At 46.1% G+C, this 21,908-nt stretch overlaps 1 protein-coding gene across 2 annotated transcripts in view; it reads right to left on the bottom strand.

Moving 5' to 3' along the window:
- The window catches only part of ryr3 (ryanodine receptor 3), a 349,432-nt gene that overhangs the window by 142,744 nt on the left and 184,780 nt on the right, over window positions 1–21,908 (bottom strand). For both annotated transcript variants that reach the window (XM_041214540.1, XM_041214541.1), the window contains 6 exons: window positions 19,550–19,823; window positions 18,432–18,546; window positions 15,879–16,011; window positions 14,945–15,048; window positions 12,895–13,030; window positions 341–521 (listed from right to left, as the gene is read on the bottom strand). In XM_041214540.1, coding sequence (XP_041070474.1) covers window positions 341–521; window positions 12,895–13,030; window positions 14,945–15,048; window positions 15,879–16,011; window positions 18,432–18,546; window positions 19,550–19,823 — 943 coding nt within the window. The remainder of the gene's footprint in view (window positions 1–340; window positions 522–12,894; window positions 13,031–14,944; window positions 15,049–15,878; window positions 16,012–18,431; window positions 18,547–19,549; window positions 19,824–21,908) is intronic.

Below are 21,908 nucleotides of genomic sequence, written 5' to 3'. Positions count from 1 at the left end.
TTTCTACTTCCTGGTTTGCTGTTCATGATAATTCTTCAATATGATTGGTTGATCAGCCTGTCTGATGACTTCACTAATGCTAGACACCACAGTTGGCACCAGATTCAAAGTAATGTTAAAGTAGAGGGCATTGATGTTGTGGAGCCTGTGAAATCTTTGTGGGCAGCTTATGTCAGGATCAATGGAAAGCACCATCCCTTTGCTGCAGATTGCAAAATCAGGGCTAATATGTAAATTTGAAATTTACAGAAATTTCATCCAAACAGGCAGCCTGTATATAATTTCTTTAGGTCATTAAATCTAGAACAGAAACATGTTACAAAGGCAAAACATAACTCACCCAACTTTCTTAGCTTCGGTAGGAGGGAGGTCACGACATGGATCTTCTGAGATTTGGATCGCATCTTTCATTGCTGCTAGCAAGCCATGTCCCCCTTCACCCCTCAGAGCAGGCCCAAAGCACTCTGGACGGCGAATCAGCAACTTCACAACAACACTTGCATTTTCTTCAACACTTTCACCTTGAAGAACATTAGGTTTCATATTAACACAATCAGTTCAATAGAACATGAATGCTTGACCCATTTAAGAAAAGGGGGGCACATCTGCTTCAGCCTGATGGCAATGCTTGTCTGATTATCTCACCACAGAATACGATGGAAACCAACTTGCAAAGGTTGCTGGGCCCTGAATTAAAGTGTAAAGTTGTACAGAGAACACAACAGTTTGGTACTGTCAAAAGTTGCTTCCAACTCCTTCAGAAGGTTATTGTGGGCTGGAATGCCCTACGAAAGGGCTTTTAAAGAGCCCCTATTGCTATGGTTAATGGGCTTAAAAAGGCTTTTATCCGTCAACTGGCTTCTTCTGCTGCCTGTTTCCTGCTTCTGTGGTCAAAATACCAAGGGGGTTGGTCCCTGAAAAGAAGCGTGGGATTATGGTGTGTGATTTACCCATTGCCTACTCAATGCAATGCAGGTAGCATGGCAGCTTTGTGCTGTCTGCTGATTAACATGATTGCAGCACTCAGCCAGTGCCAACTGCATTGTTGACGGGCTGCACATTCCAGACAAGGGTGGGGAAATCAGGAGTTAGCACCGGTTAAAGTTAGCCTGCATTACTGAAGCCACCCTACACTTCTTAAAGGGAAAATGAATTGTGATTGCAGCATCTGCTGGAAGTCGTTCTACAGTTGATTGTGGGCCAGGAAAGACAGGAAAATGGCAAAAACAGGGGAGGGAGGAGGCTTTCGAGTGCTTGGTGGAAGAAATGCAAAGGAGGAGAGAGGTCCTATGTTTAGGGAGCTGAGGTCCTCAAAACACATACTCAGAAAGCGATGGGAGCAATTAGCCATGGAGATCAACGGCAGGAGTCAAGCACCGAAGACCTGATGCGGTGCCGGAAGATGTTCAATGATCCCACACGAGTCATCAAGGTCAGTGAATGTATCTTCAAATGCCATTTCTATCAAATAAATCACATGCCTCAGCCACTGCTCAATTCACCCTACCCTCATCGCTCACCTACCAACAATCTCTTTCAATCAAGACACATGCCCAACATTCAGAGCTTCATCTCATCCTCACACGCTTGGCAGTGCTACAAGCCTCACACCATCTCATACATGCTGCCAGCTATTTAACAGTGAGAGCCACATTAGCTAAGCAGGTTGCACAACACTCACTGACACACTTCCCTCTCTCTTGCAGGATAAGGTGCCTCAGAACCAGAGACAGCCGGAGATAATTAGACAGACGGGTCTGACTGTCCTAACCCAAATGGAGGACTATTTGCTGAATTGCTATTGGGACAGTCATTGCTGAGACGATGGCCAGTGGAAAGGCTGAAACCATCAAAGATGATGGTACCCTCATACATTTTCCTCCTTGCCAAATCTTTATTCCCCCTCATCCCACACTTGGATTTCACACTCAGCTCGGTTACGAACACCCATGGGCAGAATTTTTACCTCATCGGGCGGGCCTGTGAGTGGCTGCGCAATGGTCCACCATCAGCGATCGGCTCTGACCTCGATTTCACGCTGGCTGGCCAATTAACGGGCAGCCGTTGCATTCAGTGAAAGTACCCTGAAGGCACAGAGCGGCCTCAGGGAGCTGAAGGTCTTTAACATTAAAAACGAAGATTTCAAAAATAAGGAAAACATGTCCCCTCATCACATGAGCAGGGACATTTTAAAAATGAGTTTTAAAAACTTTTATTGTTTTTTTTATTTACTGTCCGAAACCTCATCCCGCCCGTGGATGGGATTTCATTAAAAACGCAAAGGCCGCCTGGCCCATTCACCCACCCGCCAACCGAAAGTTTGGATCGGCCGTGAAAAATTTGATTTAATTAATTGATTAAGGGTCTTAATAGGCCTCTTAATTGTCGGCGAGATATCGCGAGAGGGCGCGATGACTTCGGGATGCTCGCCCAATATCATCGCGCACTATTTTACTCCCGTTTGAGTCGGGTGCAAGCCTGCCCTCCTGCCAAGGGAAAAATTCTGCCCCACGTGTAACTTAGAGGACAGAATTCAGGCAGGGTCTGCATGTGGCGAGACACTGGGCACAAGGCAAGATTATTATGGTTTGCCAGAGTTTGAGGCCGCCTGTGAATTCTGGGCTTGGAGCCCATCCTTACCAGCGCGGAAGTGGCGACCAACTCTGTTCGCACACTGGTGGATCCAACCCTGATGCAGCATCTGGTTGTCGGTGTCTCAGCTTCTACTGTAGCATAAGCAGATTCCATCAGAAGCACAAGTGCCACTGTAGAAGCTTAGGGTAAAGACATACAAGATCAGGTTTCCGGCATCATGTCTGTGCATCACAGCGAGCAAAGGGTCTCCCAGCAACTCGGCAAATAGTTGTCCAATAGATTATTAGGATTGCTCCCCCCAGGGAAGAGGCAGTGACTCTGGGAACCACAAACCTGCTCCCCCTCTCTCAGGAAGGCAACATTCGTCCTTCCAGCACTGCCACTGTGCCAGTGTCCTTGCTGTTGTTACCTGTCAGTCAGCTAGCCCCAGACTGCTGCCGCCTATGAGGTGCAATCTGAAGTAGGGCCTTCTAAGGCCCGAGCTGCATGAGGTCATCCTCCAAAGTCGTCTGCAGTCTCCCACACCAGCAGCCTCCCGGCAACTATGCTTCAGCCCCTGGAGAAGCTGCATAGGAGCATTAGGACAGCTAAAGGCCCAGGGAAGAGAGGCACTTAGAGAATGCACGAGGACAATTAGTTGACTTTTGTGTGCAATATTTAATGATTTGATTTATAAATTTGATTTGAAATGTTTATTTTTGTATTGTGATCAAGTGGATGCAGAGGAAAAGTAACGTGTGGATCTATTGGTGATCAGGGGATTGGGGCTGCAGTTACTGGCATTACACATGGATGAGTTCTTTACAGACAGCCCAGGTTCCACTCTGCCTCTTCCTCCTCCTCCTGCACATGCTCTTGTTCCTGAGCTGCTCGCTGTATAATTGTTAGCCGGGGCTGTGCTCTCATGATATGCAGCACACAAGAATAGCGCCACGAATCTCGACACCCGCTCTGCCAAGTGCTGCAGGGATCCTCCAGAGCAGTCCAAGCAACAGAAGTGTTGTTTCAGCAAACCAATGATCTCTCTGTCGCTTCTCAAGGACACCCTGGGTTTCAGTATAAGCATGCGGCACACGTTTGCATGGATGGCGCACTGAAGTCATCAGCCTGTTGTCCATGGCTAGCCCTTGCCATCCGGTAGCCCACGCTTCTGTTTATGACAGAGGATCAATGCAGATGGCACAACGGACTGTTGCACAGTGAAGGCTTCGGGACTGCTGTCAGGTCACTGTGCAATGATCTGTGCAATGGGCAGAATTTTCTGGCAGGCGGGGGGTGGAATGGGAACAGGCGTGGGTGGGTGCGGAACTAAATCACTGCCCGCAATTGGGTCCGCACCAGCATTTTACGCAGGCCGGCCAATTAAGGCCCGTCCAGTGTGAATCACGGCTCCCGAGGACAGCGGGAGTGGGTGGGCGGGTAGCGGCGGGTCTGCAATGACCACCGGGTCCGATGGTGACCCGGCGGCCTGTTTTAAACAGTTGCTGCAGCCTTTCAGAGGCTGTGAATCACGGCCAGTGGAAGGGCTCCCCAGAGCGCTGCTGGTGAGCAGGCCAGACAGGAGGTTAGGGCAGGGGGGCACTGTGCCCCTCGCTTTTCCGACCATTGCCTTGCTGCCCTCCTCGAGGAAGTGACAGCACGGCGGGAGGTCCTGATACCCCAGGGCGGGAGGAGGAGGCCCCCCACCCCCCCCCAACCCCTCCACATGACCAAAGGTGCCTGGGAGGAGGTGGCAGAGGTGGTGAGCTCCCGCGATGTAGTGCAGCGCACCTGGATCCAGGGTCGCAAGCGCTTCAATGACCTGTCACACTCTGGAGGGGTGAGGGCAATGTTGGCATTGGTCACTTAACACAGCAGGTAGGCTTTCCCCCCCCGATGACCCCCCCCCCCAGGAATGACTACATTGAATCATTGACGACATGTGCCCTTCGCTGGGTGAGCCAGCAGATATTACCCATGCTGAGGTTACCCGGAGAGGGTGGTGAAGAGATGGGTTCTGCCCCCTGCAGCATGTGGTACACTGAGACCCACATGACTGTTCTGGGGACAACCTGGAGGAGCTGCACCTGGGCACAGAGCTGGAACTCCAGGACATGTCAAAGTCAGGGTGATGACATGCTGGGAGGGGAGCTTCAAGGTGGTGTGGCACCGATCGATCTGCTGTCCTCTGTGCTCCATGTGCTTGCGCCTCCTTGCTATTGAAGGTTAGACCGTGTGGTGCCTAATGCGATGTAGGCAGCATATGGCCGAGGGGGTGGGGACAGGTCTAGCATCTTTGTGAGAGTGTTCGGCAGCAGCAGGGTGAGGAGGCACTGGAGCCCTTCAATGTCCCACTCTGGTTGGGGTGGGCTGTCCGCAGAGAGAATCCAGGTACAAGTCGCACTTTTCAGGAGAAGAATGCACATAATGCCACCCAGCGGGTGAGGACTGGCGGAGGGAGGACACAGTTGGCGATTCTCAGTCGCTTCGAGCAGGAGGCCCTAGATCTGGAGAGGTGCCATGTGCCCAGGTTCACCGGTGTCGGTGAGGCTGGGGTGACACGGGCAGGTATTTATGCCCAGCACTGAGGTCACCATTGTTCTCCCAACAGCCATGGCAGTGCTGAATGTTCAGTGATTTAATTTTGCAATATGGCTTGACCATTGCTTATGGAAGGATGAGCGCAGAATGAGCCAGGGGGCAGGGATACACATTGACATTGTCTCCACGTTAACTGATCCAACGTCCTTGTTCTTCCTTTCAGCATCAGCAGAGCAGGGCCAGGAGGAGGAGCAGCAGATGCCCCCTCTCACATCTGAGGGCTCTGAAGTCTCACCATCTCCGCCAGGGAGGCACCAGCGCAGGTACTAGCACTTCAGTGAGAATTATAAAATCAGCTAGTGCCCCAGGGCACAGCATTGAGGGCACTTCACAGTTGCTGGAGGAGCTGGCAGAGACAGAGAGTGCCCATGGTGCCAGCAGTCGGAGGACTGCAGGGGACCAGGCATATGCTCATTTGATACCTGATGATGTGTCTCTGGAGTCGTCCATGACACAGCAGCTGCAGGAAATGTGGCTGGGTGTGCGGAAGCATCTGGGGGAGATACATGAGGCTATGCTTGGCTTGGTCTCCGTGGTGGAGGAGTCCACACAGACTATCACCGAAGCAATGAGCCTCATGTCCGAGCACCATGCGTCCTCCATGAAGAGAGTGGTGACTCTCATTGGAGAGGCTCCTCCAGGAGACCAATCAGGGCTTCCTGGGGATATGCTCTGACCAGCAAGCCCTCACATTAACATTGACCTCAGCTGGTCAGTGCCAGTGTGGGAGATGATCTGGGCACCAAGTTTCCCTGCTCGGTGCCCATCCATCCATGGTGAGCAGGGAGGTCCAAAGCGACCTCACGTGGGCGCAGCAGCTGCCTGGCGTCTCTGCGGGCTCCTCTCAGGGCACTCCGGATGAGGGCAGCAGCTCCTCCGCCCCTCTGCCAGTGACTGTAGCATCTGGTGAGGCTGCAACAATTGGGGAGATGCCAGCTGTGGAACTGGCAGCTCCCTCCCAGGCGGGGCCAGCACAGGCTCCACGGGCCAGAGGACGTCCGCCAAGGTCATCGAGGCCAACAGGACAGCAGGGTCAGCAGGCTGGCTCAGATACCACTCCCAGCGAGGGGTCAGCACTAAGACGTAGCACCTGGAAATGTAAACATAAGGCACCTTAGGCACACCACCGGTTTATCACTGGTGCTTTTGTGTTGGCCCGAGATGAGGTCTTTATGAGTTGGTATGATTTTTAACACCTTTCTCATTTTGTTTCCTTAAGTTTCTTTGGTCGTAATATTAAATTCAGACATCTCACCACGGCTGAGGGTGCCTCTTCTGCAGGTGGATGATTTCCAATAATGTAATGAGTGTTTGCTGGGACTTTCAGCTTTGTTACAAGGACCTTAGTTAATGTTTCTTAACAGGCAGATTTTGCATTTAGGTATTGAGCATGGAGCCTACAGCCCAGGCTTGTCCGGGAGGTCTATCTGTGGTGTGCTAGCTGAAGGTTCATTGGATTAAAGCCTCCCGGGTGTCCCGGCCTCCCTGGAGTATGCCCGGGTCAGCGTCTACTCCCTCAGCGTTCTCCTGTGTGCTCATCCTCGGACTCACTGCTGGACTCATCGTGTGCAGCCGCAGCCACTCCCTCTACATCTTCTTCATCCACTGTGTCCCCCCTTTCCAGTGCAAGATTGTGGAGAGTGCCGCATGTAACCCCTATCACCAAGACACGATCTGGAGGGTACTGGAGTGCACCCCCTGTGTGGTCCAGGCATCGGAAGCACATCTTGAGAAGACTGATGGTTCTCTCCACCAAAGCCCTTGTGGTGCTGTGGCTCCTATTGTACCGCTGTTCAGCTTCTGTTCTTGGATGGTGGAGAGACGTCATGAGCCACCTTCTGAGGGGATAGCCCTTGTCACCCAGCAGCCAACCATCCAGCCGGGCTGGAGCACTGAAGAGCCTCGGCACCTGGGAGTGTCTGAGGATGTAGGCGTCGTGAGAGCTGCCTGGGTACCTTGCACAGACTTGTAGAATCAGCATCCTGTGATCACACACTATCTGCACGTTCATGGAGTGGAAGCCATTCCTGTTGGTGAAGGCACTGGGCTCACCTGCTGGTGCCTTGATGGCCACATGTGTACAGTCTTTGGAACCCTGGACACGGGGGAAGCCAGCAATGGCCGTGAAGCCTCTGGGTCACTGTGTCTGACTTGCCTGGTCCCAGCGGAAGTGGATGAAGGTCAATGCCCGTCTGAACAGAGCGTCTGTAACCTGCTTGACACAAGTGTGGACAGCTGATTGGGAGACTCTGTAAAGATCACCCACTGAGCCCTGAAAGGAGCCAGAGGCCTAGAAGTTGAGGGCAGCTGTGAGCTTCAGAGCCACTGGCATGGGGTGTCCACCCACACAGGTAGCGGAGATCCCAGGGCCAATCATCTGACAGATATAGTTGACTGTCTTCCTTGAGAGATTGAGGCTCCTTTGGCACTACACCTCAGACATATTGAAGTAGCTGCTTCGCTGCCTGTAAACCCTGGTAGCAGGATAGTGGCGTCTTCTGCCTTGGGCTACCTCTTGGCCCTGCACCCCTTGTGCCTGTGCCTCACCTCCCAAAGGTGGCTCCCCTGGAGGCTGAATGTGCACTCCTGGCTCCTCCCCCTTCTAGCCCTCCCTTCCGATCAGAGGAGGTGCCTCCAGTGGAGAGTTCAGCTCCCATTCCCAGGCTAGGGGAAGGCTTCCTGAAACATGCAGGCCAGTAAAAGGATTCCTCACTGCAGAGTGCTGGCCTGAAGGTTGAGAGTCCAGACAAAGCTGCTGGGATGCGTTTTGAAGTATTGCAGATCACACAGGCAAGTATCGGTAACTTTGAAACATCAATATTTGACAGAGCACACGCACGACCCCAGGGAGCCCTCTTATCCCGCCCGTGGATGAGGTTTTAACAAATGTGTCCCACCTGCCTACCCATTGTGCCCATGCGCCGACATGAAGATCACACGGGCGCTGAAAAGTCATTGTCGATTGGCGCCTCCAGGGCCTTAAGTGGCCCGTTAATTAATGGCAGGCGCTCATTGGTCAACACGTGCCCGCCCATTGAAATATCGCGATGACGCACGGTGACATCAGGATGCTCGCCTGATGTCACCGCGCATCATTTTACATACAGGTGTGTGGGGCACGCCCCCCACGCCAATGGGAAAATTCTGCCCTATGATTCTCTGAGAACGGTCACACGCCAGCTATACATTGAGGAAGTGGAATCGCCTTCAGTTCCTGCATAAGGCAGAGTTAATATCTGGCATCCACAAAGTGATGCATGTGCAATCATTGTCACCATGGTGAAGCCTGCAATTCTCACAAAGCTGCTTGTTCGCTCAGCCTTCCACTCTCTGCCAAAAGGAAATGAAATGTAGCTGTCTATCTTTGAACAGAGAGCATCAGTGACCTCCCTTACACAACAATGGATAGCAAGCACCTCCACCTCCAGCCTGGAAAGTATCCAGTGCATAACGTTTTATCATCATGGTCACCTTCACAGCCACTGGCAATGCTCTGTGGTATAACCTTAGCTGCTGCAGCTGACTGATAAGGATCTCCTCACTGAAATCTAAGTGCAGAGTTTTCATACGCTGTTCCTCAGTGAGGTTCAGGCCGGAGGATTGCTCCCTGATCATCCTGGACTCCTGCTGAGAGCCCTTCTGCACCCTCTTCCTCCTCCTCCCGCTGCCAGCAGCTTACCTTACTCTGCACGCCCTCTGTTCAAACTCCCTGTCATGCTCTATTCAAGGTTGGTTGGTGGTGGTGGTGGTGGGGGGGGAGGCGGCATGTCTACTATTGCACCCTTGTGTGAGAGCAACTGGTTTGTGCAGAAGCCTGAAGTCAGCAAAAAGTCCTTCAACACTTGCCACACCACTCCCTGTAGACTTTTGCAACAATAGAAAGCACCATGTACCTGTAGAAATGCAGCAACAGCCAGAAGAAATCAACCAGCAATTAACTGGTAGGTAAATGATCCCTTTGGTTGGCAGGGGATGGGGGGGGGGTTCCTTCCAGCTGCTGAACACATGTTCAGCTGTGCATGACTAAGAAAGGGCATTCCCTGGAGCATTCAGCTCCAAAGTGGCAGACCTGGTGCAAATCCGCATTGCATGTCGATTGGAATCACGACCTTCCTTTTCTGCATACTTCCAGCGGGCATTCATCGCACACTCACTAATGCCCTTACCAATATGGCATCCAGCGTGACTTGCCTCCAGGCACCGTCTTGGATTTCGAGTGACACCTGTAGCAGGCACTGCCAATCACAGTTTGCACCTTAAGTCTCATAATGGCAGCTGCGGCTGTCAGTCATGACCTGGCTGCTGTGGGTAGTTGCACAATGGAACTCGAACTCTCAGAGCACGTGTCATTTATTCTGAGAACAGTAGGTCCTCCACAGGTTTTTCCACTATGATTGCCAGTGTTGTAAGATAACCCTGCTCCCACCCCCAGGCAGTGCTATTTCAGAATGAAATCTCCCCGGGTTAAAGATTAAAGTTATGTTAACTATTTCAAGTGGTCACTTTATTTTGTCAAAGGGGAGAAGCTATTCCAGGAAGGTTTGCAGAAGAATAGGATGAATTTGGCAGGTGGGACTAAGAAAGGAGAGCTGTGCAAACTCTAACTTTGGGCCTGATTTTAACTCTACGTGAATGAATGGGTATTGAGTGAGTTAAAGTGCCCCTGCTCCAGTGTCTTTTTAGTGACATATTTTTGTGACATATTTAATTCCCAATTGTGGATCGGCCATGAACGCTGGTGCTAATTCTGCTGCTGAGTGCTTTACTCTTTTGTTATTTTGTCAAAAGAGAGAGGCTATTCCAGGAAGGTTTACAGAATAGGATGAATTTGGCAGGTGAGACTAAGAAAGGAGGGCTGTGCTCATCTCTTTCACTTGTGTGAAGTCTTTACAGACCAAAGTCGCTAACAGTGACTTGTAGGTAGGTGGCTTGAGATGGTGAGGAGGATGGAAGAGAGGTTCAAGCTAACAGCACCAATATAAAAAATGATATTCTCATTTTGACTTTAAGCTTTGCCTGCTTCATTTTCTCTGAGAATAGATTCTGTTGTTATCTAGTTTTTCCAAATACTCTATTTTTGTTTACTTATTCAACAACATGATAGTAATTAGTACGTTTTATAGATTATTGCAAATTTCTACACATGCCCTTCAAGCCTCCTGATTTAATTAGGAGCACCGCACCAATCCTGCTCTCCCCACCCCACCCCCTCCCTGAAATTCCCATTTGTTTCCTGCCTCCAATCACCATTGTTCAGTTGTCCAAAATGGTGGCCTTGAAAACGCATAACCCCATGGCAGAGCAGGACTTCTATCCACTGGCCCCAAAGCAACATTGACTTCATTGTAATTCCTGAGCCATACATTGGAAAGAGGCACGTGCCAGGAAAGGCCCAGCAGTGGGGCCATTGGATAGAGAGTGAAGAGCCGGGTGTGGGAATTCATAGGTTAGGCAAGCTGCTAATGCCCAAAGAGGAGTTTTCATGACCCCTTTTTCCAGAAATGACGGTATCTGTAAGGAAAACAGCTTTTCAATTTTACTTCCCATCCCAAATCCGGGCAAAGTACTAGACGCCTGCTGCCTCATACAGATGTGAAGTGTGCAGTGGAAATAGTGGTGCCACCAGGAGTTCCACAAGATGCCATTTACCCACCACTCGACCAGTCCCACCTCTTCTCATGATGTCACCAGTGAAAGGGATGAACACAAGCCCAGCTTCCATATTTCAGGAAACCCTGGTGTGGACTAAACATGGCAAAAACTGCGCCTAACTTGGTCCTGTCCCAAATTCTGCCTCTTCCTGTCATAATCCAGAAAGCTACTTGGTGGAGCTTAGAACTGGTGCCAGTCTTTACACACATTTACATTTAGTGAAGTTTTGTACAAGTATACACCTCCAAACCCACCATCCACAATTTCAGTCTATGTCTATTGTCACTTGAATGACAATCTGATAGTTCCATCATCACCATTACTTTTCATTCTAGATTTTATTAATTAATTGACTTCCTCAACTGGCGTGTCGGGATTTGAACTCATGTTCCGGCAGCATTAGTCCAGTAATCTTATCACTAATTAGGTTGCCCAAGCTAAAATTGGTATTTGCATAGTACAATAAGTATTTTTAACAGATTTTGTGGTCAATTTAGTAATTAAATGTATGGTTTTCCATATTGCATTTAAAACTTTAGGTCTAATGTCCTAAAGAAAAGAAATACATTTATAATTCATTGTAAGTATCATGAGCAATGCTGTACTTGTCACAGCTTCAGAGACTTAATGCTTTTAAAGAATAGAAAATATCAGCAGCTGATGGTACAGTTGTGGTGCCACCTGTTTGGTTGGGGTCCATGATGTTAAACTGCCCCCTACAGCAGAATAAGTCAAAATGCTAAACAAAAACATAATTACCTGGAAAAACTCAGCAGGTCTGGCAGCATCGGTGGAGAAGAAAAGAGTTGACGTCTCGAGTCCTCATGACCCTTCAGCAGAACTTCTGTTGAAGGGTCATGAGGACTCGAAACGTCAACTCTTTTCTTCTCCACCGATGCTGCCAGACCTGCTGAGTTTTTCCAGGTAATTCTGTTTTTGTTTTGGATTTCCAGCATCCAAGTTTTTTGTTTTTAAGTCAAAATGCTCCTGTATTGCCTCGTCTAATATCCAATATCTGCCTCTTCCAGCCCGTTTGCCTGGTTACCCAAGTCCCAGTCCAACCGCCTTCCCTCTACTGCCCATCTCAAGTGCCTCTCTTTGCCCAATTGTTTTCATTGTCAACACTGTACACTCTACTGTTCAATTACTGACCAACAGGAGAAACAGTTAAAAATAGGAAGGACATTTTTGGGGGCGGAAAAGGGAAATGAAAGGAATTGAGAGTTTGAAAAGAAAAGTAAAGGAGCAGGGAATGAAACAGAGAGGAAAGCAAGAAGAACAGAAGTGAAGATGGAGAGAAAGATTTTTGTTGGGGGAAATCTGACAGTGCAATACACAATTCTCTTGCTGTTGACAGCAGTCTCTAATATAAAGTCAATAACTTCTGGATCTAATGGTATCAGCAGCCGATATTTTTGTGGGTCCCATAAGTGCTTTTGGCTCTCCTTACCAACTGCTGATGAGATCTTGTGGCTCAGTGGGTAGTGTCCCGATCTCTGAACCAGAAGCTCTGGGTTCGAATCCCACCCCAGGACTTGATGTCCAAGGAAGGTGTGTTCATAATGTGGCCAATCAGGTTGAGTATCAACCTGTAAATCCTTCCAACACGTGGCAGGTGTTAAGAGTGGGAAAGATTCCTGGTCAACCATGTGATGGAGAAAGTGTTGGAGCCTCTACCATCACTATCTGTAGCTCCAGGCTACAACATGTCTGTGAAAGTGCATGTTACTACAGCAACTTGAACTCCCCAAGTGAACTGTAACACATCAGCACACCTATTGATGGTGTACCTTTATCAGTGGTGGCATCATCATTACAGACAAACAGGGGAAAGTGGTGCATGGGGAGCCACAGCTACAGGAGAAACATGAGTGAGAGAGAAAGAATAAAAGAGGAATGGAAGGAGATAAAAACAATAGAAAAATAGCAAACTGATGTTATAAGACATATCTTTTCATGACTTTTAACTATGATATCTATAACTTTTAATATTTTACCATGATTAATCCAAACTTTTCTCAAAATTTACCATACAGCCCTAATAAAAAATCAAGACATCAAACCTACCATTTACAAACACTGCAAATCGTAGGAAAAGCAGGTAACGTTCCCCTTCAATGGGATTCCAACCAATATCAGGATAACCCTTAGCCACTAGCATGGGGCAGCTTTGTAAACCACAGGCAGCCAGATAGGTCACAACCTGTCAAATGTAAACATTAGTTTTTGTCATTCACATCTTTTTAAATTACCTATCCATTTTAATTATATCATTTCGTAATGAGGTTTTAAAATCCCGTTTCCACCTTATATAGTCACAACAAAACGGACATTTGTAAGCCAACCATCTCTACCAAAACAGTGAAATTACAGGTATTTCATATTTAGCAAAGTCATTATGAGCATATTTGTCATTGCTCATATATCTATACATTTGTTCAGTTTTGTTACATTTGGACTTAAACTGACATAACCATGGCACTAACTGAGGTTAATAAGTAAGGAGGAGATGCTATGTTCCACGAGTGAAGTGTGATCAGTGACCAAATAAATTATTTCACACTAAATTAAAGATGAGCAGTTTCACATTCAAGCTAATTTCAACGCCATTGTAATATTCTTCACAGGAAAAATGAAGGAACAAAATCACAAATCTGTACAATTAAAACCTATTCACAAACATATTAGCAGTTATCGTATTTTTAAGTTCTGCGGATGAATGTGAAACAGTTTGGTCTAAAAATCCATTCTTGGTTTGAGTATTTTTTTTTGTTTAGTTGAAAATCAGCATGACCCTGCTTTAAAAGAGTGCCTCAAACAGATGCATTGCAGGGGATTACTTTTATCTGTTTGTTCTAGTACTGTAGCCGAGCTTCCTCGAGGGGTTTTCTGGTTTCAGCACTTGAGCACATGATGCAGCAACATCAATTTCAAACAATTGACTTTCAGAGGCCTCTGCGTTCGGATTTCCCATTATAGCACTGGCTACAGTTCAGGGATCAACTGCTCCCATTAACACTTGATGATACTGACTTTAGAACTCCTGCGAAGATGGCATTCATTTTTAAATTCATGCTGGTATTGTCAAGATAGGTCCCAATTTTTGACTTTCTGAGCAAAGGAAATGTTTTGCTATGTTTGGGATTGCTACAGGATGTTGTTAGCGTGTTACTCATTGTGATGGAGGCAGCAGCGATTCTGAGTGAGTTACTGCCTCCAACACTTACCTCCAACACCCTCCACTCCACTAGTAATCCGCAAGGGATTATTTGGAGGCAGAAAGGAGAGACTTGTATTGATATAGCACCTTTCACGACCTCTGGATGCCACAAAGTGCTTACAGCCAAATAAGCGCTTGAGTGTAGTCACTTTTGTAGTGTGGACAAAAGCACACGACAGTGAAGGTGGTTTAAAGCTGCTGAATTCATTCACTGGCTCTCTCTTGGGTCATTTATCATCCCATAATATGAACTCCACACCTTCCCCTCCAACCCTCCCCAATTACATACCTGTTTCATGCACCCAGGACAAAAAGAGAGGTTTTAAACCAAACCAACTTCTCTTATCCTTGCATCATTATTCCTCGTACCCACATTTAACCTCCCTTGTCCTCCACCTACTGCTCCGCACAACTTTGCCCTCGCACCAGCTCTCCCCAACACAGATTGTAGTGGAGCTTAAGGAACTGCTGGCATCCCAGCCATTTCCCAGCAGAATTGATTTTGGCATCAGTAACAGAGTGTAGATTAAATAGGTAGAGAGATGAACAATGCCAATAGTTGAGCAAAAGATTGTCTCAGAAGAGAAAAAAATAATGTCCAAATTCAAGCCAGCTAAATGGACACACAGTGCATTAGTAAATGTTAATAATTCTTCAAAGCTTTAGTAGGCTTCCTACTCAGCAATGTATGGACTGAGGTGGCGACAATGCACCCAGATTTCACATTCTCTTTCTGAAGTGCCCATTTGCACTCATTCTTTGCCTGCTTAATTTTAATGAGGCCCCAGAGTAATTTAAGTGCTGAGAGCGTGCCATGGGGACAGTACACTCCCAGCAGGACGTACCCACGCTCCAGGACATAAACAGGAACGCCATTCCTCACATCAGATGTATTACCTTATCCAAGTCAGGTTCCTGCAAGTCCAGGGCAAGCTCGTTGTTGTCCATTACAGAGGCAGCTGCCACATCCAAAGGAGTAGAACCTCGCATGCTGGGCGATGCTACATGTGGAGAATAAAAAAGATTACTGAGATACAAACTCTACCACTAGCATCAAACTCATCAGCATTAAGCAGCCAATAAACATAATGTAACCATGTCACTAAGACAATAGAACTCACACAGGGAAACATATTTGAATTTTGATATTCATACAATAGAGGGCAGCCTTTCCCTAAAATTTACCAATGGAACACAGCATACTGGCTAATGAAGTGTGGCTAGAAAACTTCCATGTAAAATTCACTGAAAATGTTACACACACAAACACACGAACAAGGAGCAAGGAGTAGGCCATTCAGCCCCTCGAGCTGATCTGACAGTAACCTCAAATCTGCATCCTGCCTACCCCCAATAACCTATCACCCCCTTGCTTACCAAAATCTAACCAGCACTGCATTAAAAGTATTCAAAGACTCAGCTCCCACCGTCTTTCCAGGAAGAGAGTTCCAAAGACTCATGGCCCTCTGAGTGAAAATAATTTCGCCTCATCCCCCGTTTAAATGGGAGACCCCTTATTTTTAAAGGGTGGCCCTTTTACACCTCTCCGAGCCATGTGCCTGAGCGGGCACTTCAATAAAGAATCATTACAAAATCAAGTTGTCTAAGCATCATTTTATGGGCAACATGCGCTAATCGGGAATCTGAAATGCGTCCCCCCCACTGCCTTACCGAAAGGTAAGGAGAGAAAAAAACCTCAGTCCTTTGCATAGGTGGACCGTAGGAACTAGAGTTCTTGCCTACCCCTTGACCTCTGAGCACAATGTCAGTGTTGTGACACCCATCTATATTCACATGAAACGACCTCGTTGGTTAAAATTAAACTAGGTACCCAGTCCAACACTGCTATTTTCCAGCAAGTAACTGAGGTGATCAAACATGGCCTTCTGGTTTTGGCGACTAATGCGACAGAAGTAGCAGAGGAATCGACAGCAGCTTGCCACCATTTCGGGGAACGTGATCTCCTAAAAATGGCAAAAAAGCAGAATCATTGCTCAGCACAACGTTAAAAGTAAATCGCAAAATTTAAACGCTAATGACTAAAATTCAGCCTCATCTGTGGCAGAGAGTTAAATTCCCCCTTTAGAATCTATCCATATTACAAAACACAGATCGGAAGGAAAAAAGTCAAATAACGTGGGGTCCATTCGTTTAATGTCCTTTGTAATAAATTTTTGATTAAGTTACCTCTCTTTTAAATATTCATCTTATCAGAGATGAATGATAGTTAAGACAAGAGGTGCACTTTAGTTCAGGAACAGACTCTCATCTCTCAATGGGATAGATTTTGACTTTGTGCAATAATGTAAAATGGGAGATTGCAAATCAACAACTTGTTTTACATTCCTCCCAATTTTTATAGCTTCCGTTTCACTACCTCTCAGTTTACATGATTGCATAAGGTGAAGAGCTACCCTAACCAGCTCCTCATCTCTCCAGCAGGCGACCAGCTCAATTGAAAACAAGTCAAGATTGGTATTTGAACTTAGCTCCACAGACGTCCCATTTCCTTAAATACATTTAACAGGGGGAAGTAACGCATTTAGTTTCATGATCTTAATTACATGCTGTGTCCTTTAAACAAGCTCACCTTCCACATACAATCAACATTTGCAGTAACGAAGGTGGGGTGGTGGACAGAAATCAGAAAGGGTGAATAAAGGAAAATGCTGGAAATACTCAGCTGTTCTGACAGCATATTTGGAGACAGAGATGGTTACGAATATAAAGTTTATAAGTATGTTATGTTTTGGGACTGACTGGTTAAGGTAAAAATGGAGTAGTGAAGGGGTCATGTGGCCTGCTCTGAATCCTGCCCGACAACAAGCCTCAATTGCTTGGTTGCTATGGGGACAGTGAAGCTCAGGTTGAAATTCCTGGGAAGAAGGTGCAAGATGTCACACCTGTAAACAATGACCGGAGCAACTGTGCTGACAGTGGATAGGCTATTAGGGCAGGATTTTCACAATCAAGGTGTGTAGGACCTGACTTGGTCTACTGGTAAATTATTTCTAATCAACTAGGTTGATAGAACACATGGTACACTCTCATGATAATTTACTTTGCAAACTATGGACAGGAGTATGGAGGCAGAGGGTGCAAGAATTCACACAGTCTTGTGACTTATTGGTTTGCCACCACCATCCAGCCCCTGGGTGATGGGTAGTCAATGTTGCAATATGATGTACGTGTACTTTTAAGGGAGCGTATCTTAAACTGCCATCAATCAACAGAGCATGATGCAGTAGTCCCGACTTATAGTCAGTCTGAGAGCAGTAGGACTCGGAGCAAGATGTATGTATAGCAGTCGCTCTATCTATATATAGTCTTATCTTCAAATTAAGAACCCACGTTATTGTTTCACCAATCCTTGTGTATGATGGGTACGCTTTTATCGAAGAGAAGAAGAATGCAACAGGGGATTAAATGGCCCATTAAGGCCTATCGTCAGAAGCCAGCAAGAATTTTGCAGTTGGCCTGTGGAGCCCCTGGGAGTCGCTGGAGCTAGTCCAGCTGTTGGAGGCCAGCGTTCCAGGCAGGCCTTTAAGTCCTCAACAATGGCCCCTCTGAACTGCAGGCTGCAGCTTCTTCCGAGCTGGAGAGCATCTTATTGGCTCTTCAGCTTCCAGAGCAGACCCGCTGTCTTTATAAAACTCACAAATAGAATGTAAATGATTGAGAATGCAATTAACTCAACCTGACAACATATGAACTATGGATTTTAATACAAAGGCTTTTACTCCTACTCCTTAAAGCAGACCTGCGTTTTGCAACATATTGTAACTACTTGTATACTGAAATGATCATAATTGTGCAATCCTTTTATTATTTCATACTTTATTTTTAGTTTTAATAACTGTCACTAATTAGGATTATTTATTTCCATATGATGGTTTCTCAATAAACCAATTATCTATCCGTCTGTCTATCAATCAATCAAATCAATATTTGATTGGCGAGCCAGCCTTCTTGCCACTTATTGGTCAATTCGGGCAAAATCACCACAGGCTGACTGTTTCCCATGTTCAACCCTGATGCCGAGTCCTGACCCAAAACCCCTAATCCTGCCCTGTGAGTGGGGAAATAGGCAGTAATTTTCGTAGAACAAACGGCATGGCCAATGTAAGGATAAGATTTTTAACTCGCTCAAAACCCATTCAAGTGCACAGATTTAAATTCCAATTGCTCTGACCAGTTACTTTTTGCACAGATTTATTGATCAGGTACGTAGGTTAAGTGGTTAATAGGCAGATTTTCACCATTCATGTTGCGTCGCTAAGATATTAATAAACAAATCGTGGATAAAAATACTGAGGATCCATATAAAATCTCCTTAAGGGCATTTCAATTCTGTAAAGACATTTATCTGCCGTGTATAAATTACCTGTAACTTATTTCCTCCAAGCACGTTCACCATGACATCCATGACAGTCTCATGCATACCTAGCACTCTCATTAAGTTTGGATGTTGATAGAATACTTTGTTGTTCATGATATCCCTAAAGGGTATAAAATAGCGAGACTGAAATTGCTGAAAAAGGAGACATGTTGCTGAAACTTTTCATCTTGCACTCATCAGGACAAACGCAAGAATGCCAAATTTCAAATGATCACAACAATCTATACTCCAGGAGAAAAGGGTGCTGATGGTTGGCAAGCTGACTCTGATTGTTCGAGGCGTTGCCATGGAGAAAACAATAGGAAACCATAGCCCTCCAAGCTCCTGGGCAATTCAAAAAAGACAAAAGGGTTGAACGTTTTCCTTGTGTTTGCAGAGAATGGGTCCCTGAGTATGAATGTATGTCATCTCTAGCAAGTGTAAATGAGCCACATTACAAGCTCAACTGTTTATCTTAAATTGGTTGAAACTGAAATGAGCACCAGAGAATATTTCTGAGCTATGAATTACCTGAAGTAAGAGTTTTCAATGCTAAATCTGATTTCTTTTGTCAACAATTCTCTCACTTTCCCCCTTTCTCTGAGGATGATGGCAGTCTGCTTCGACTCGCACTGAGCAGTCTCTTGTATCTCACCCAAGAGGTTATCATTGACGCCTTCACAGGCCATTTGACCAAACAGCAATAAAGCCAAGTCAGATCTTATCCTCGTGCATACTGGATAGTGATCAGGAGTCAGAGTCCGATCAGTTTCGTTCTTCTTTAACTCAGTGAAAATTAGACCAATTGTAGCACTACCCCAGCTCACATTGGCTAACTAACAATAGACCAGGTGTCAAACTTGGGTTCTGGGTACGGCTCAAGTACTGACTAGATCTCTTTGCTGAGCCATTGGGGAGAGCTCTTTCAGTCCTCTCTGCCATGATTGTTATGCTTATATTTTACAACTCTGCACTTATTAGTCCTTCATTTTCAGAGAGGAAATGAGAACCCTGTAGCTACGTTAATTTGGGAAGATATTTGCTGTTATTATTGATGCAATAAAATATCAGGGGCATTTTCAAACTACGTCAGCCAATTAAAAAAAAGCAAAGCATATCCATACCCTAATCCGCGAATCATAAGTGTTTCTTCTTCCTTCCCCATTCTCACACTGAGGAGGGATCGAATCCGACCCAGGGAAACCAGCAGACTGACAGTTTCCTGGACAGAGGCCGCACTGATGGTATATGCTTTCCGCATAGCTTGCAGCAGCTCACCAATCGCATCATACTGCCGGCGCAACAGGCTGAACATGGTTTTAATGAGTTCTGGATCTTGAAGGTACGACTCTTGAGACCAGTGCACGATAGTCTGTGAGATAAGTTGTGTCAGGTTGGCTGAAACAGAGACAAATTCACAATAATATTATGCAAAAAAAAAGTCATTTGAACTTTGATAGTGCCTTTCATGTAGGAAAATTCCTGAAAGCTTCACACAATAAAAAACAAGGAGAAAACGGGCATTAAGTCTGGGAAGAGTGTCCCGCAGTCAGCATCACGGTGAAGCAGTCTGGGAAGAGTGTCCTGCAGTCAGTATCGTGCTGAAGCAGTCTGGGAAGGGTGTCCTGAAGTCAGCATCGTGGTGAAGCAGTCTGGGAAGAGTGTCCTGCAGTCAGCATCGTGGTGAAGCAGTCTGGGAGGAGTGTCCTGCTGTCAGCATCACGGTGAAGCAGTCTGGGAAGAGTGTCCTGCAGTCAGCATCGTGATGAAGCAGTCTGGGAAGAGTGTCCTGAAGTCAGCATCGTGGTGAAGCAGTCTGGGAAGAGTGTCCTGCAGTCAGCATCGTGGTGAAGCAGTCTGGGAGGAGTGTCCTGCAGTCAGTTCTTGTTGAAAATAACAAGAGTGACATCACAAGACAGCACAAGAGAGCGGTGGAGAGATCAGAATCAGCGCGAATGTGGGGAAGCTTCAAAAAGTGACGTCAGCACAAAGTTGAGAGCTGATTGCTGTGTAGTGGGTAAGTGTTTTTCTCCAGTTTAAAATTGATTAAGCTAAGGAAAGGCAAGAGTTCCAGAACTGCAATACTCTAGCTGTGGTCTAACCAGCTTTTTATACAGTTCCAGCATAACCTCCCTGCTCTTATATTCTATGCCTCGGCTAATAAAGGCAAATATCCCATATGCCTTCTTAACCACCTTATCTACCTGTCCTTAAGGTCTTTGAATATTTTTAAGATGGAGCTAGATCGTCTTGATTAACAAGGGTTGAAAGGTTATCAGGGTAGGTGGAAGGTTACAATCAGATCGGCCATGATCTTATTGAATGGCGAAGCAGGCTTGTAGGGCTGAACGGCCTACTCCTGCTCCCAGGTCGTATGGCCAATTTCTGTGCTGCAATTTCGAAGAAAGTCAACAGCTAATTACAAATAAAGTTTAACATAAACATGGCTCAACTGAAACAGGAAATAACTGGCAGTGCAGCAATAGTCCAGAAATTTTCTCAAGGTCCTTGTGCTTTTTTTGAAAAGCCTACCATGGCAAGCAGCTTAAACTTTATTTCACACGTCGAAGATAAATTGTGCTCCCATACAGTTTTGAAATGTAAAACTGTCCTTTCCCTTTGCCAAAGAGTTGCTTGTCAGTATTTCACACATTCGAAATCAACCAACTAAAATCCTCAGCATTTTCTAACTAAACAAACCAATAATAAACAAAATGTAAGGAATGAGGTTTAAATATAAAAATAAGCATGGAATAAAAAGTAAACACTGAGCAATATACATTTTAGTTGCTAATATTGGTCTATTGATAACTTGTCTTCTTGCTGTAAGAAATGGCCTTAGAAAGGGATCTGCGCTCCCACTTAAACCAAAATCAGGACGCACTTTTACCGTTTTAACATTTGCTCAGTTCTCCCTCCCTTCAGATACCTTCCCTAAGAGGGCATTGTCAACCATGAACCTCTGTATTATTCTTGTTCAAGAGACGTGGATCATCTTTGTTGGTGGTACATTCATCCAGTTTGTGAGCCTTTTTTAAAAAGATCTTTCTTTGTCTACTTTGATCTTTCCTATCAACATCAGACTTTCTAAATCATGATTTCTTCTTACATGCCCAAGAAATTCCAAATGTCTCTTCCTGATCTTGGTCAGCAGAGTTCTTTTGGTCTCAGATTTTACTAGCACCTCTTCACTGGTAGTGTTCCAACACTCACTCCCGCATGTCAAGATTGGTCTTATGTAGCATTCCAGGATTCTCAGCTTTGTTTTCATAACTAATTATGAGTTGATCATAGCCTTAATCATTTAGTGAAATGCATCTTTGACCATTCCAATCCTTCATCGTATTTCTTTGTCACACTTTCCTTCTGACGTTCACATAATTCCTGTGTAACAAAATTTGTCTATCTGTGTGACCTTTGCATTCTTCACTGTGATCTTACGTTCTGCTATGACTTTGTTTTTGGGTGCTATTAGACATTTTG

Source organism: Carcharodon carcharias, chromosome 20 (assembly GCF_017639515.1).
Source record: "Carcharodon carcharias isolate sCarCar2 chromosome 20, sCarCar2.pri, whole genome shotgun sequence".
Classification (NCBI taxonomy): Eukaryota; Metazoa; Chordata; class Chondrichthyes; order Lamniformes; family Lamnidae; genus Carcharodon; species Carcharodon carcharias.
This window is presented reverse-complemented; position numbering and strand designations above follow the sequence as displayed.